Genomic DNA, 14,612 nt, shown 5'->3' with positions numbered 1-14,612 from the left:
CGACGTTAAAAGACCATAGTAAGTTGGCCCTACAATCAGTCAAAAGCGGAATAAAATTTAACCCGAATTTTTTTTCACCAAAAAAAAAATTTAAAAAACAAAATTTTTTTTAAATTTCAAAAAATTTAATAACAATTCGAAAAAAAAATTTTCCAAAAAATTAAAAAAGCAACTTTGGAAAAAAAAGAAATTTTGTTTACCTAAAAATATTTAAAATTTGTATTTTGAAATATAATTTGGTGGGTATATAAGATTCGGCACAGACGAATATAGCTCTCTTACTTGTTTTTTTATTTTGTGAAGATAATTTTAGGACGACGATATGTCTAACATTTTAGATATAATTATTTAAGGAAATATTTACGATTGTAGTAAATTTAGTATATAAATGAATTCCTAACATAATTATGCTAAATTAATATATACATATTTGTAATAATAAAATAAAACTAATTTCTTTTTTTGTTATGCCAATATATTTATTTTGTTGCTACTTTTAGCTTATTTTGAACAGTATTTTTTTTACCTTTCTTACTTTTGTTGTTATTAATTTTCTTTACTGCTTCATTTTTCGTTACAATTTCATCTTTTGTAGCATTAGAAGGTGTTTCTAATTTTGGTTTCTTTTGTTTAGGCTCTGATTCTTCCTTAGTTTGCTTATTTTCAACAGTGTTTTTTTTACCTTTCTTACCTTTATTGGTATTAATTTTTTTTACTGTTTCATTTTCCGTTACACTTTCATCTTTTGTAGTATTAGAAGATGTTTCTAATTTTCGTTCCGATTCTTCCTTAATTTGCTCATCTTTTTTATTTCCAATGTTTTTCGTTTTATCAGACTTCCGTTTTTTCTTTGACTTTTGATTATCGAACCTAATAATCAATTGATTGCCTTCCAAAGATAACTTCTTCTTAATAGTATTCCTAGCATCCATAGTAGTGGGCAATGTAATAGCAGCTATACACTTGTCTTTATTAATTTTGCCTTTGCCCGGCTTAATATTTATGTCGACAGCATTTTTAAATAGTTCACGTACCTGTAAAAGTGATGCCGTTTTCGGCAGATTTAGAACTATAACAGTGGATGTGAAATTATTCTCTTTCAAAGACTTTTTGCTGGCCTTTTTCAAACGAAGTTTAGCTTTCTTATTTTCAATAGATTTTATTTTACGTTCGGCCAATTCACTTACAAAATCTGAGCTTTCTGTGCGTGGTATTTTTACAACATATTTCTCCAAAGTACCTTCTTTAATGGATTTGTTAAGATCATTTAAAGCAGCATCACGATCTTCATTAGTGGCAAAATCGACTAAGCAAAACCGTACATGCCTTTGACGAGGCTTGTGTACTTTCACTACTAAGGGTGTTAGTTCTTTAACCTTCTCATCTAAAGCTTCCTGTGTTTCAGGAACTTTGTGAGGAAAGCGTATGTATAATTGTTTACCATGTCTTTGTTCGTATCTTTGCAATATCTCTTCTTTAACCTTTTCGCTTTTTGATTTTTGTGGTACGACTTCCTCTTGATCCTCATTAGTATCTGACTCAACATCACTTCCATCCTCATCGGAATCTGTGGCACTGGCATCTAAAGCCTCGTTGTCACTATCTTCAGCTTCTTCATCATTATCAATTACACTTTCTTCCTCATCACCATCCATTTCTAAATCGTCATCTGTTATTTGTTGCTCATCATCTGAAGACTCTTCTTCGGACACATTTGTTGGTACTACATTTACATTTTTACGCTTCATTTTTGTTATTTTTTTAAGTTTTTCTGTATTAAATAAACTATTATTTTAATTAACAAAATGCACAATTCCTTCGCACGTGTTGTTTTCAATAGTTTGAGAATTTCTGACAGTTGATTCGATTTTGGAGTGTCATCTCTAATTTTCAGTATTGCCAAATTGGCGATTTCTTTGTTAGCGAATGTTTTATACCGCATATTTGTGTCGATTAAAATTCTTAAAATCCAATAAGAATCGTGTTTTAAAGGGTATTTCAAAATAAAAATAAAATATTTCATTGGCAATGCCATTGGTGATGGTATTCAGTATCACGTTTATGCATGTATTTCTCGCGTCATAAAATTTCTTACGTGTAGTGTGAAACGAAAAATTCTATCGTTTCTCAATGTGTGAGAAAACAGTAGCCTGTTTCCGTATTTTTTTTTAATAGTTTGTACCAAAGTAAATTAATAAAGTAGCGACAGTACTACAACAAATACAACATTTACAAAAACCACAAGCAATTTTGTTTTTGGTTTAAGGTCTGAGCTGTCAAAGTTGCCTGTTGTTGTTTTTGCTTTTGGGCTTGTTGTATTTTTCGCCACAACAACCACAAGTGAATTGACAGTTCAGACCAAAGTAAAAAAAATAGTCAGCTGTTCTACTGAGTCTACTTTATTAATTTACTTTGGTTTGTACAAGGTGGTGGTAGTTCTACAAAAACAACAAATGGTCTTAATAAATGTCAAAAAACAGAAATTAAAAATTAAACAAATATGTATTAAAACTAAATATAGTGTAGATAATTCAATAGTGAGGGCTTTACTTATTTATGCAAAATATAAATATTTTGTTAATTAGCTTAGAATATGTAGATATTGAAGTATAAAAACAAGCTTTGACAGGTGTTAAAACCAAACAAGCGAAAAAATAGTAATCAGCTGATTGACTGGCTCCACCAAGGTGCATTTAATAAGGTGCCATCGGCAGCACAGCTGATTATAGAAATAGCACGCACAAATGTCAAACTACATATATAAAAAATATTCGCCCGTACGTCCGTATGTCAAACTCTATATATAAAAAATAAGTGAATTCGCCTGTATTTATTTCAATTCGCCACTGCTGTCACCTTGTTAAATACGCCTTGGACTCTACCTTGTATAAATTCGTCTTGGTGACAGCAATGGCGAATTGAAGTAAATACAGGCGAATTTTCACTTATTTTTTACATATGGTGTTTGACATAAATGCGTTCGGGCGAATATTTTTGTATATGTGTAGTTAGACATTTATGCGTACTTTTTTTATAATCAGCTGTGCTTCTGATGGCACCTGGGTTTAACTTTTGAATTAATCCTCGATTCAGGTAGTGTTCAAACCAATCTTGACCCCACAAATTTGACAATACTAAATATATCTGGCAACTATGCTCTAACCAATAAAAAAATTAATTTCATATTCATTTCGTTCCATAAAATAAATTGTAAATATATGGTAACACCTTTTGACACATTAGTCAACAACAAAGAGAAAAAAGGAAAAATTTGCGAATTTGTAAAATTTGTGTTGATATTTACTATTAAAAATGGGTATATTGGAAAATATAAAATACTGGTTCACATCGGAGACAGCCCGTAACAAAAATGCCTCCCTAATTGCTGGATTATTGGTACTTGAAGAATCATTATAAAAACAATTGTGTTTATGTTAAAAAATTGTATATATAGTTCTTTGCAGGATGGTGGACATTGATTGGAGCTATGACAGTCGGTGAAAAAGCTCAAATTACCACGGGCCAAGTGTTTATTGGAGTCTTTGGTACGTTAAGTTTCTTTATGGTTAACACAGTAAAGAATTCGCATGTAAGTTTGGATATTTTAAAAATGCACAAATTTATTTACATATATTTTCACTCAATAGATATCTGAGGATAACACGTCTGAATCCGGTGCAAGGATTGCTAAAATTTGGCTTTTAATAGGTTTTGTTATGGGTTTTGCTTCCATTATTGCTGCAGTTTGGGTAATGATTGATGACTTCATTAACAACCGTAAGTTACGATCAAGGGATTAAAAATGTTTTAGGTTTACTTTGAAATACATTTTAAACATCTTAAAAAATACATCACCACATCAAAAACATTTTGTATGTTGGTTATTGTAAAATAATCAAGGTTAGCTAACGTTACTCCTAAAATACCGTTTTAAATCGAATACCCCTATCGATGAGCTATCGTTACCGAAATAATAGCAACTACCGTTTCCGTTAAAATGCAGTTACCTATATATGTAATCGTAAATACCGATACCGTTATTCTATAAATAATTTTAAATTATGAGAGTAGAAATTTTTATTTCTATGATAGGGTTTAGAGTTAGAATTTCATCTATGCCAGCTTATTTTTAATAGCTCTAAATTCTATTATAAATTTATTTATTTATATAAAACTATTTTAAAAAGTACTAGCGGATAAGGCTTTCGACTCCGATTTGGCATTATAAATTTAATTCCGGCCGAAAATACAGATCGTTACAGAAATAAGCCAAAATACCGATACCGAAATAATACAAATTAGATTTACCGTTTCGAATCGGTAGCCAACCTTGAAAATAATAAATATTCATCATTCGTAAAAAATTACTCCATCATGGATAGAAATTGTTAGTTAAGAGATGTAATTTATTTTATTCATTCATGACTTTAAATCAAAGTGTAAATGCCACCTTAGAATTTCAGCTATGCCAGCTTATTTTTAATATCTCTAAATTCTATTATAAATTTATTTATTTATATAAAATTATTTTAAAAAGTACTAGCGGCTAAGGCTTTCGACTCCGATTTGGCATTATAAATTTAATTCAGACCGAAAATACAGATATGTAGTAATAAAATACCATTACTGAAATAGCAGCTATCGTTACAGAAATAAGCCAAAATACCGATACCGAAATAATACAAATTAGAGTTACCGTTTCGAATCGGTAGCCATCCTTGAAAATAATAAATATTCATCATTCGTAAAAAATTACTCCATCTTGGATAGAAATTGATAGTTAAGGGATGTAATTTATTTTATTCGTGCATTCATGTAATACTTTGTATTCAAGGCCTAAGTTACATATTTCTTTCATAATATTTTAATTAATGTTTTTTTTTTTGATTCTTTTTTAGCTAAAAAGGACTCCAGTTTAGGTGTGGCTTTGCTTATGCAAAATTTTCTGATATTATTTGCCAGTCTCACCTATAAATTTGGACGTGATGAAGAAATTTGGGCTGAGTAAATACAAATGCAATAGAAATTCATATATCGTAATGATTTCTTTAAACGAAACAACATAACTAACATTTTGCAAAAAGTCTAATGTAATTGGTATAAATGTATAATGCGTTAATTAAAAATTTCTTGTATGCATAGGATTTTATAATAAAAAAACAACAAAATTAATATGAATGTAATCTCATTATAATTGATAATCCCCTAGAAGTATTAAAAATATTTAAAGAAACCATTTAATGTCGTAAAGTAAAAAAGAACAACAAAATTTTAGCTTGAACAACATTTTATGATACTCTAAAATAACGGTACCATTGCGTAACATAGAGGCGAGAAGTAATTGTCAAAAACCTAACTCTTGCAACATCAGACATGATTTGTTGTATTTTTTTTTGACAAATCGGAGTGTCTCGTCTCTATGTATAATTTTCTATGGACAATGCTACACGTACAATATATATTGTGATATTTGGATCGCGATCAGGATTTATGAATATTAGGCTATTTTGCGATGTCCGTCTGTGTCTTGAAATCAACTTTACGATGCCCACAAATAACTTACAACCTTGATTAGTTATTTTAAATCGGAACAATCGCCACACAAATGGCTGAGATATAAGAAGATATGAAAACTTCGTCTATCCAAATTTTTATTTTTACGTATATCTCGATTACAAAGTCGTGTTAATAGACAATGTGGATATCAAATGAAAGGCATTTCCAACGATGTACACAACGCGTAATTTCGGACAGACAATATGTAAAAATCGTAAATAATAAAAAAATTCTGCACATCCGAATATAACACTCTAACTAGTTTGTTCTACTTGATATTTAGAGTCAGGTGTAAATGTGGTATTAGGCTGTTATAAACAATACATTTTATCTTCTACATGCGGTCTCTTGTGGGTTAAACGTATTAATTATGAAGCTTGGTAACTCTTAAATTGTTTTAGTTCATTTTCATTTTGTTCCCCTAAAAACAATGTCAAAACAACACCATATGATTATTTTTTTATGTTTGTCAAAAGACATTTATCCAAACAAATTTGTTAAAAATTATATCAAAAAAAAGAAAAATATTTAAATAATAAAATAAATAGTTATTAATAAACAATAATAATGGATCCAGCTTTGTTAAGGGAGCGCGAAGCGTTCAAAAAACGGGCCATGGCCACGCCAACGTATGTATATCTTTATTCAATGAATGCATCAGCTATTAATCGTAATGTAATTTCATATTTATAGTGTGGAAAAAAAGGCCAAAGTTGAAACAGTGTCTGCGCCACCAAAAGATGACGCCAAAAAGAAAATGCGTCCACCTACGGCACCAAAGTTGGACTCGAATACATATAAAACAATGTCAGGAAGTTCGCAGTACAGATTTGGTGTTTTAGCTAAAATTGTGAAACATATGCGTACAAGACATCAGGATGGCGATGACCATCCTTTAACGTTGGAGGAAATTTTGGATGAAACAAATCAACTAGATGTAGGACAATCGGTTAAAAATGTAAGTTTGAGCCAAAGTATATATTTCATCAAAACAGTATATTTGTTTTTTTTTTTCCTTAACAAGTGGTTGGGAACCGAGGCTCTCATGAATAATCCCAAAGTAGAAGCTACTATGGATGGTATGCGTTTTAGCTTCAAGCCAGTGTATAAAATTAAAGATGGCAAAAGTTTGCTGCGTTTACTAAAACAGCACGATCTTAAGGGTTTGGGTGGCATTCTTATGGAAGATGTACAAGAATCCCTGCCTCACTGCGAAAAGGTTTTAAAGAACCGAGCATCGGAAATTATATTTATTGTTAGGCCAATAGACAAAAAGAAAATTTTATTCTACAATGATCGTACCGCTAATTTTGCTGTAAGTCTAACATCAATTGTATTAATTGAGAGAAAATTAAGCATGCATCTTTATTTATATAGGTTGACGAAGAATTTCAAAAACTTTGGCGTTCAGCAACTGTAGATGCTATGGATGATGCGAAAATTGATGAGTATTTGGAAAAACAAGGTATACGTTCTATGCAAGATCATGGTCCTAAAAAGCCGGTACCCAAACGCAAAAAGATTGCCAACAAAAAACGTCAATTCAAAAAACCCAGAGACAACGAACATTTGGCTGATGTTTTGGAGATATATGAAGATAATACATTGACACTGAAAGGTGTTAATCCCACATAAGTTAGATTTAATCATATTGCTGTCCAATCATAATATGTCCGTAAATTCCATCGCAAATTTATGACTGAAATTTATTAAAAACAATAAAGAAATTATGTTGGCTGTATATAAAATAATAAAAAACTGAATTATTTTTTTTGCTATTTGTAATCAGAGGATTTGTTCTTATATATTAAATGATATTATATTAAGTGAAAAAATTACAAAAATAAAAATCACTAGTTCGGGACACTTTACCGGAACTACTAGGTTGTAATTGTGCATTGCTCCTATTTATCAATTTCAAATTAACGGTTTTTGATGGTTGTTATTTAGTTGTTTTCTGGGTAAAAAACTTGCGATTAACACGTTAACAGTCCGGAGTCCACAGCCCGTATGTGGGCTGTTCGAGCCCACATGTTTGTCTGTGGACTCTGAAAGCGATTTATAGGAATTTTGTTTCATGGAGTCCACAGGTTATTAAAAAACACCCTTTTAAAAGATTTATATTTTTGTAAAAAAGCGGGCTTGTGTGGTAATCCTCAGTCACTGCCTTGGACTGTTTACGTGTTAATACAGCTAACGCTGAATTGACAATCTTTGGCCGAGTAATACTCGGGTTGATCCAAAGCGATGATTCAATTGTAGTGGGAAATTGTGCATTACATTAAGTCTAGTTTATTTTTCCTGATACTATTGCATTCAATTTTTGTGACGAGGTACATATATTTGTGTGAAATGTATTTTAATCACTAAAAAAATCAATTTCGAAAAAATGCGAATTAGGGCCTTTCTACATTTGTATACAATATTACAAAATTAAATTAACCAAATAAAACCGCTATTTGTGCAAATTTTTCTTTTTTTATTATCAACACTTATTAAGAAACAGAGTTGTTATACATAATGTATTAAAAACAGCTGGCAAAAATACAATAACAAAACGTAAATAAACAAAAAAAAAAAACAAAAACAAGAGGAAAACTGACACAAATCAGGTACAATTTATTTTGAACAATACAATTCACATACAATAGTATTAACATTATTAATAACTAACTGTATATAAATTTCTGCATTTTAAGACATAATGAGCAATAATACTTTGCAAAATTTTGAAGAACTTCCTACTTCGGCCAAACGCAAAAGGGTGTTGGCAGCGGTGGCACAGGAGCTGGTTACCAGCGAGGATGATGATAATGTTGCTGATGGTATGGATATCTGTGATATAATGGAAAACCATACACTTCATCAAAGGCAAACAACAACTTCTAGTGCTTTACACGCACTCGGTGAAACAATTAGAAATACGTTATTGGAAATCAATGACATACGAGAACAAAATCGCGAACGTAGACATAGGGAACTATTGCAGATTCTTGCAAAAATGGCGCAACAGGAAAGTCCGACTAAAAATGTACATGATAATTCAAAAGTATCAAATATAAATAATGAAATAATAACCAATGAACAACAGGTGAACAACTATGTTATTGAACAAGACCAAGTTACAATGAACAGCTCGACTTCAAAATCTGACACTAATTCGAAACAAACTGAGTTTAACGAAGTGTTAAAATCTCAAAAGACTGTTGTTGATAACGCTACATTGGTTCAGAAAAAATCTGAAAATTATATAAAAATCTTGCCAAAACTTCAAAAAACTAGTAGTAATATCCAGCAAGTGAGTAATATTAAAAATGCTAATTCCAAGAAGGAATTACAAAATATGCGTGCTGAAATGTTAGAGATACAGCGAAAAAAAATGGAAGACCGTGAACGGAAAATGAGAGAATTTTTGCAAATGCAAAATATGTAACAAATATTATTTGTTTTATTATCAGTCTTAAAATTAAAAAATAAAAATATGTAATTCAATTATACTATTCTTATTTATCCTCTAATATCAGTTTTTAATTTGTAAGTTAAATTTCACTGTTAAACTAAAATCATATATACAGTGTCTCGCATAAGTTTTGAAATTTTGTTAGACTAAAAAAAACGCGTTTTTATACAGGATGTTTTTATTTTTTATAAATTCATTTGTATTATTAATTACACAACATTAAATAACGATTTATAATATCACAAATTTTTGAAAATTATGTGGACACCAAAAAAGTGTGAATAATCACAGTGAATTTTAAGGAGTCTTCGTATTTGAACAAAATTTTTAAACCAAAAAAAAAAACAAGGTTAGCAGCTATTATTACCGCTAAGCTACCGTTACCGATATAACTGCAATTACCATTACCAATATAAATGTAAATTGCGTTACCACTAATACCGTTACCGCTATTCTAAAAATAATTTTAAATTATGAAAATAAAAAGTATAATTTCAATAATAGAGTCCATTGTAATCTACAATCTACTTATTTTTAATGTTTGAAATTAATTAATCAATTAATTCTCGCCGAAATTATCGTTATCATTAAAATACCGTTACCGGAATGACCCGGGACTCAACTCGGCAACCACAGCGATAAGTACCATTATCGCTAAACGTTATACGATTACAGTATTTGGATGCAGTATCATTTTAGACCTTGGGAGAACCAAAATTCGCAAAAAGTCCATTATAAGGGCCACCATAATGTATATAGTACATGATAGGAAGTTAAAAATTGTAAAAGAACATTTAAAATATTTGTTTTTATAGCGAGCATAATTATGTATTTATTTGTTTTTTTTATGATTATTAATCTTTTACAATTTTAATATTTATGAATATATGGAATGCAGATTTAAGTTAAAATGTAGTTATATATGAATTAGTAAAATTTTATTCAAAATGAATTTATTATGTATATGGTCGACATTTGAGTTATAATATTTCATAGATATTTGTTTTCATACATTTATAAAATGGAGTCTTAAGTTTTAATAATAAACAATGAGATTACATCTATAAAATTTAGTCTTAAATTACGTTCCGAATAAAGAAAATATAATTAAGTGCACCATTTTTGAAATGCAGACGTGTAGATATTAATATTAATTTAAACAAAATTATTTCAATTCTAGTATAATAATACATTTACATTTAGAACAGTGTTTCTTTTAACATTGTTATTGTTTAAAAATATTTAGCCATAGGGGAAGACAAGAATGTTTGTATTATTTCCTGTTAAGATAAATGTATTTGCATGTGTGTATGTATGTACATATATTTGTTTATATGTTTTAAAAAATATCTTATTTCCATTCTTATTGTACTTTTTAATAGTGAAATTTAGGTTTTTTTTTTAATTTCGTCAGCCCGTTTTGACATGAATTATCTCATTTCCCCTTTCCTTTGTTAAAGAAATAAGGGTCTGACTAAATATTTTTGTCTTGTGAAAAATTTATCTTATTTCGTTCCTTGTTAGATAATCAAATTATCCTTTTGAAAATCGAATTAATGTATGTATGTTAAATATTTTATATTAATTTTACATAACTATCAAAAACACTGTGCTAAATGTAACTGCGAGAATACTTTAATTGATTTTTTCTTTTAAAGTGCATAACAAATTTATGCATGAGCTTTATCGATTCCCTGTTTACTGTTTTTCTTCACCATTCTTAGTTTTATCCTTTTCGCCATTTTCCTTCTTGTTCTTTAGAAACAAATCATTCGGACCCGTCTGCTGTATGGGTATAATACGCTCTTTTGGCTCTTCATTTGACTTGGGTAGCATTACGCTCAATACCCCATCCGAGGACAGTTTACAGACAATAGCATCGGGGTTGTGACCCTTGGGCAGCTCATAACGACGTACAAAGTGTCGAGAAACAAAACCTATGTCATCGGCCTCGCGTTCCTCGTGCTTACCCTCAATGATTAAATGGTCGTTCACGATTTTCACATTTAATTCCTCGGGCTCAAAGAGTCCCACATCAATGTGTATGGCAAAATCGTGATCTTTGTCTTTGTTAAGACCTTTTATTGGTACATGTGCCAGGTCTTCCTTCGACTTACCATTCGCCTCCAACTGGCGGATGTGTGGAGCCAGTGCCGTAATCAAACCCATTGTATGCATATCAATGGGATGATGATGTCTCGTATGCAAACGACGATAGACATTATTTGGAAATATGTCCGGATTATAAAAAGGATGTGGATCGAAATTTAATACAAATGGTAAATTGGCCATTTTTTAAAGATTTTCTTTTTTGCACAATTTAAAATTTTCTTCCTTGGCTGTGTGTATGTATTTGGTAGACTAAACTTCCCTTGTAAAAATGGGTATTTTATGTATTTTTGGTTAGACTTGCTCGTTATGTTGTTGTTTGATGTCAAAAGACTAATGAATACATTTTGTAATATTTGTGGGTTATATAGGAAAATTTGTCTATACCTATATAGTATATACGACCTGTATTTGTGTTTGGTTTTTTTCTAGCTTGCATATTGCAGTTAAAAGATATGATTATTAACCCAGTTAACAATACAAAAGACATAAGCTATATATACATAATTTTCAAAATTGTATGGCAGTTTTTTTTTAAATAAATGACATTTATTTCTCTATGGTCCATAGAGAAATATACATAGAGCGGAAACTCTGCTATCAAAGACCTAACTCAGTTGTCAAAAACCTAAGTGGTGAGAATGTATTAGTAAATAAAATAATGTGAAAACAAAAACAGAACTCGTATGTGTGATTATTTTGAGTAAAATTTTGGTTTGAGTTTTTTTCTAGTTTCCGCTCTTGTTGTTTCTCTATATAAAGGACTATTTAATTTTTTTTTTAAAATCTGTATATATTTAAGGGCTTATTTTTTATAATCTGGATTAGGATACTCATGCAGTTATTCATAAATTCAAAAAGAACTCGCGTTTATCTATTTTGTATTTCTTGTTTTTCTTATTTTTAAAAATAAATGCCTGAAAATCCTAGCCCCATGATGTATGAGTTCTTATCTGTTTTGAATAATTGAGATGCGTTCAATTATCTGTTCATCATCTGAAGCCTCCAAATAAATTACACACATAAATATTTTAGGAACCCTTGTGAAGCTGTATTGTTAGTATTCGCTATTCTAAACTTTCAGGCTTTATCAATAATTAGAAAGCCTAGAGTATTTAAAAACCGAAATAAGAAACCGGATATTTCTGTTTAAAAAACCGAACACTTTAGAATATTTTATATTATCGAATAACCGGTTTTTATAATTAACATAGTTTTTTGAATTTTTGGTCAATAAATATAAACATTTTCTAACTTTGTTTCGACAATATTTTCTTATTTTAGTTTCTATAATTTTAGCGATTTTTGGTGTACAATTATTACCATTTATTTTATTGGTTGTATGACTTAAAAATGCTGAATTTTTCAAAATTTTTAGCTTTTATACAGCCCAATTATGAATACAAAATTCCGCGGGAGTTTTTTCCCATTGAATTTGAATAGGAAAAATGAGAAAAAGGGAAAAACTCCCGGGGAATTTTTATTCATAATTGGGCTGATAATAAATTTGGTAGAAATGACCTTTTTCCATCTTTCTGGAAACATATGGATTCCGAGCCAAAAGAACAGCTCATCTTTTGAGGCCTAGAACGAATCAAGACAATATCGGATACTCTGTACCAAAGTGAAGCGTATCTCAGAGATAGCGGTCTGCATCGATCGATACAAGTAATAGGCGGACAGGGGTCAGCGTGGAATATAAAGCGAGTGAGGCAAAACATCCCAACCACTGCATCATGTGGCTGGTTGGTCGGCCTTTAAATACGATCTCTTACGCCTCGGGTTAATACTGGATCCATTTTTCATCGCAAGTAATGATTTTCTTTTATAGCGTTCAAACATAATTTCGGACATGCAAAATCGTCTTTCAAGGTATCTTGGCTTCAATTCGTATGGTACCCAAATTCCCTGCTTTAGGATGAATTCAGCGAACGTTTTTGAAACTGCTGATTGAGTAGCTCCCAACGATTTTGTAAGCCCTTGTTGAGTTTTACAACAATCTTCAATTCTTTGGCTTTGTCATCCCTGTCAAAATCAGCACTTCTGAACCGCATAAACCAACTCTCGCACATTGAAACCGATAAGCTTTGGTAAGTAATCGGTGTTCTTCAGCGGAGCTTTTATTTAAAGTAAAGAAGTAAAGCAAAACTTCCCGCATATGACGATTCGTTGGCACAAAAATGAACATTTTCGAAGCAAAAAAAGAAACCATGTTGTTTACACTATAACGTTCAATAACTAAGTGAGAATAAATGACGGATATACATATACCCTTCAAAATGACATGCCATCTTGTTGTGTTAATTTAAAAAGAAATAGGTTTATTCGCATATAGACAAATAAATGGTCACCTTAAGCAGAATTTCGCAATTGCCAAGGAATATTCCCAAAGTACGCAAGTCACTAATGTAAATACATACATATGTATATACAAAATTTGTTTACTGGGTTAAACTAAAAAAACATATTTTAAAGTTTTTTATTGGAATTGGCTGGAATATATGTATGACTTCACATAATTTATATACATATTAGTACAAGAAATAAATAACATCACACTGGAATAATTATATGGGATATGGACATTTTTGAAAGCTTTTTACTTCATAACATTTTTGTAAATAATTATATGTAATTATTAATAAAATATTAGTATTCAAATTTTCAATCACTTCACAAAATATAAATCCAAACAAGTAAGAGAGCTATATTCGCATGTGCCGAATCTTATGAAGGGTATCACCAAATTATACTTCAAAATACAAATTTTAAATATTTTTAGGTAAACAAAATTTATTTTTTTAATTCTTTGGAATTTTTTTTATCGAATTGTTATTTTAAATTTTTTTAAATTATAATTTTTTTTTTAAAATTTTTTTTTTTGGTGAAAAAAAAAATTCTATATTCTTATATACGTCGTTGCAAAGGTCTTTGAAATATCTATCATTAGATATCCATATTGTCTATATTAATGACTTAGAATTATTGAAGATTTGGATCCCGAAGATATCTGGGGTCTTCAGAAAATTGATTTCAACAGACAGACCGACATGGCTTAATTGACTCCGCTATCTATAAGGATCCAGAATATATATACTTTATAGGGTCGGAAAATTATATTGACGAAGGTGAAGGGTATAATTATTGTAGGAATAATTATCTATAAGTAAAGGGTAAAAACTTCGCTAGAGGACTCCACGTAAAATTATTGTATGTTTTGGTACTATATTAATTCAATTTGTATTGGATTAATAAAGAATTAACAATTGTATTAGAATTGAATCAACAAAAATGTAATCATTCAAAAGTTAAATGAATTCTGTTATGAATTAAAATTCAACGATGAATGAATTACATATATTTTAATAAAATCTATTAGATTCGATTTTGGGAATAGATTTATGAAATGAATGGCTGAAATTTTTAAACTCCGAATTAAGATTTTAGTGAATTAAGATCAAATTTAATTAATTCGAAGCTCTTGTTC

At 30.0% G+C, this 14,612-nt stretch overlaps 5 protein-coding genes across 5 annotated transcripts; 3 read left to right on the top strand and 2 right to left on the bottom strand.

The window, feature by feature from the left end:
* Positions 1 to 453: 453 nt before the first annotated feature.
* LOC135953686 (nucleolin) lies at positions 454 to 1,838 on the bottom strand. Its single transcript, XM_065503656.1, has one exon. It carries the CDS (start codon positions 1,746 to 1,748, stop codon positions 480 to 482), a length of 1,269 nt encoding a protein of 422 aa, XP_065359728.1. The 5' UTR covers positions 1,749 to 1,838; the 3' UTR covers positions 454 to 479.
* Positions 1,839 to 3,237: 1,399 nt separating this feature from the next.
* On the top strand, positions 3,238 to 5,236 carry LOC135954175 (transmembrane protein 50B). The gene is made up of 4 exons (XM_065504250.1): positions 3,238 to 3,396; positions 3,455 to 3,589; positions 3,648 to 3,777; positions 4,899 to 5,236. Exons 1-4 carry the CDS (start codon positions 3,313 to 3,315, stop codon positions 5,006 to 5,008), a joined length of 459 nt encoding a protein of 152 aa, XP_065360322.1. The 5' UTR covers positions 3,238 to 3,312; the 3' UTR covers positions 5,009 to 5,236.
* Positions 5,237 to 6,029: 793 nt separating this feature from the next.
* TfIIEbeta (transcription factor IIEbeta) lies at positions 6,030 to 7,285 on the top strand. The gene is made up of 4 exons (XM_065503528.1): positions 6,030 to 6,185; positions 6,250 to 6,514; positions 6,581 to 6,871; positions 6,934 to 7,285. The coding sequence occupies exons 1-4, from the start codon at positions 6,124 to 6,126 to the stop codon at positions 7,189 to 7,191; spliced, it is 876 nt and encodes a 291-aa protein (XP_065359600.1). The 5' UTR covers positions 6,030 to 6,123; the 3' UTR covers positions 7,192 to 7,285.
* Positions 7,286 to 8,151: 866 nt separating this feature from the next.
* LOC135953855 (uncharacterized) lies at positions 8,152 to 10,165 on the top strand. The gene is made up of 2 exons (XM_065503868.1): positions 8,152 to 8,168; positions 8,256 to 10,165. The coding sequence occupies exon 2, from the start codon at positions 8,261 to 8,263 to the stop codon at positions 8,987 to 8,989; it is 729 nt and encodes a 242-aa protein (XP_065359940.1). The 5' UTR covers positions 8,152 to 8,168; positions 8,256 to 8,260; the 3' UTR covers positions 8,990 to 10,165.
* Positions 10,166 to 10,714: 549 nt separating this feature from the next.
* Hsp67Bc (Heat shock gene 67Bc) lies at positions 10,715 to 11,448 on the bottom strand. The gene has a single exon (XM_065505855.1). It carries the CDS (start codon positions 11,306 to 11,308, stop codon positions 10,715 to 10,717), a length of 594 nt encoding a protein of 197 aa, XP_065361927.1. The 5' UTR covers positions 11,309 to 11,448.
* Positions 11,449 to 14,612: the final 3,164 nt, after the last annotated feature.

Source organism: Calliphora vicina, chromosome 3 (assembly GCF_958450345.1).
Source record: "Calliphora vicina chromosome 3, idCalVici1.1, whole genome shotgun sequence".
NCBI classification, from domain to species: domain Eukaryota; kingdom Metazoa; phylum Arthropoda; class Insecta; order Diptera; family Calliphoridae; genus Calliphora; species Calliphora vicina.
Note: the sequence above shows the minus strand (reverse complement) of the source record. Positions and strands in the feature narration are given on the sequence as shown.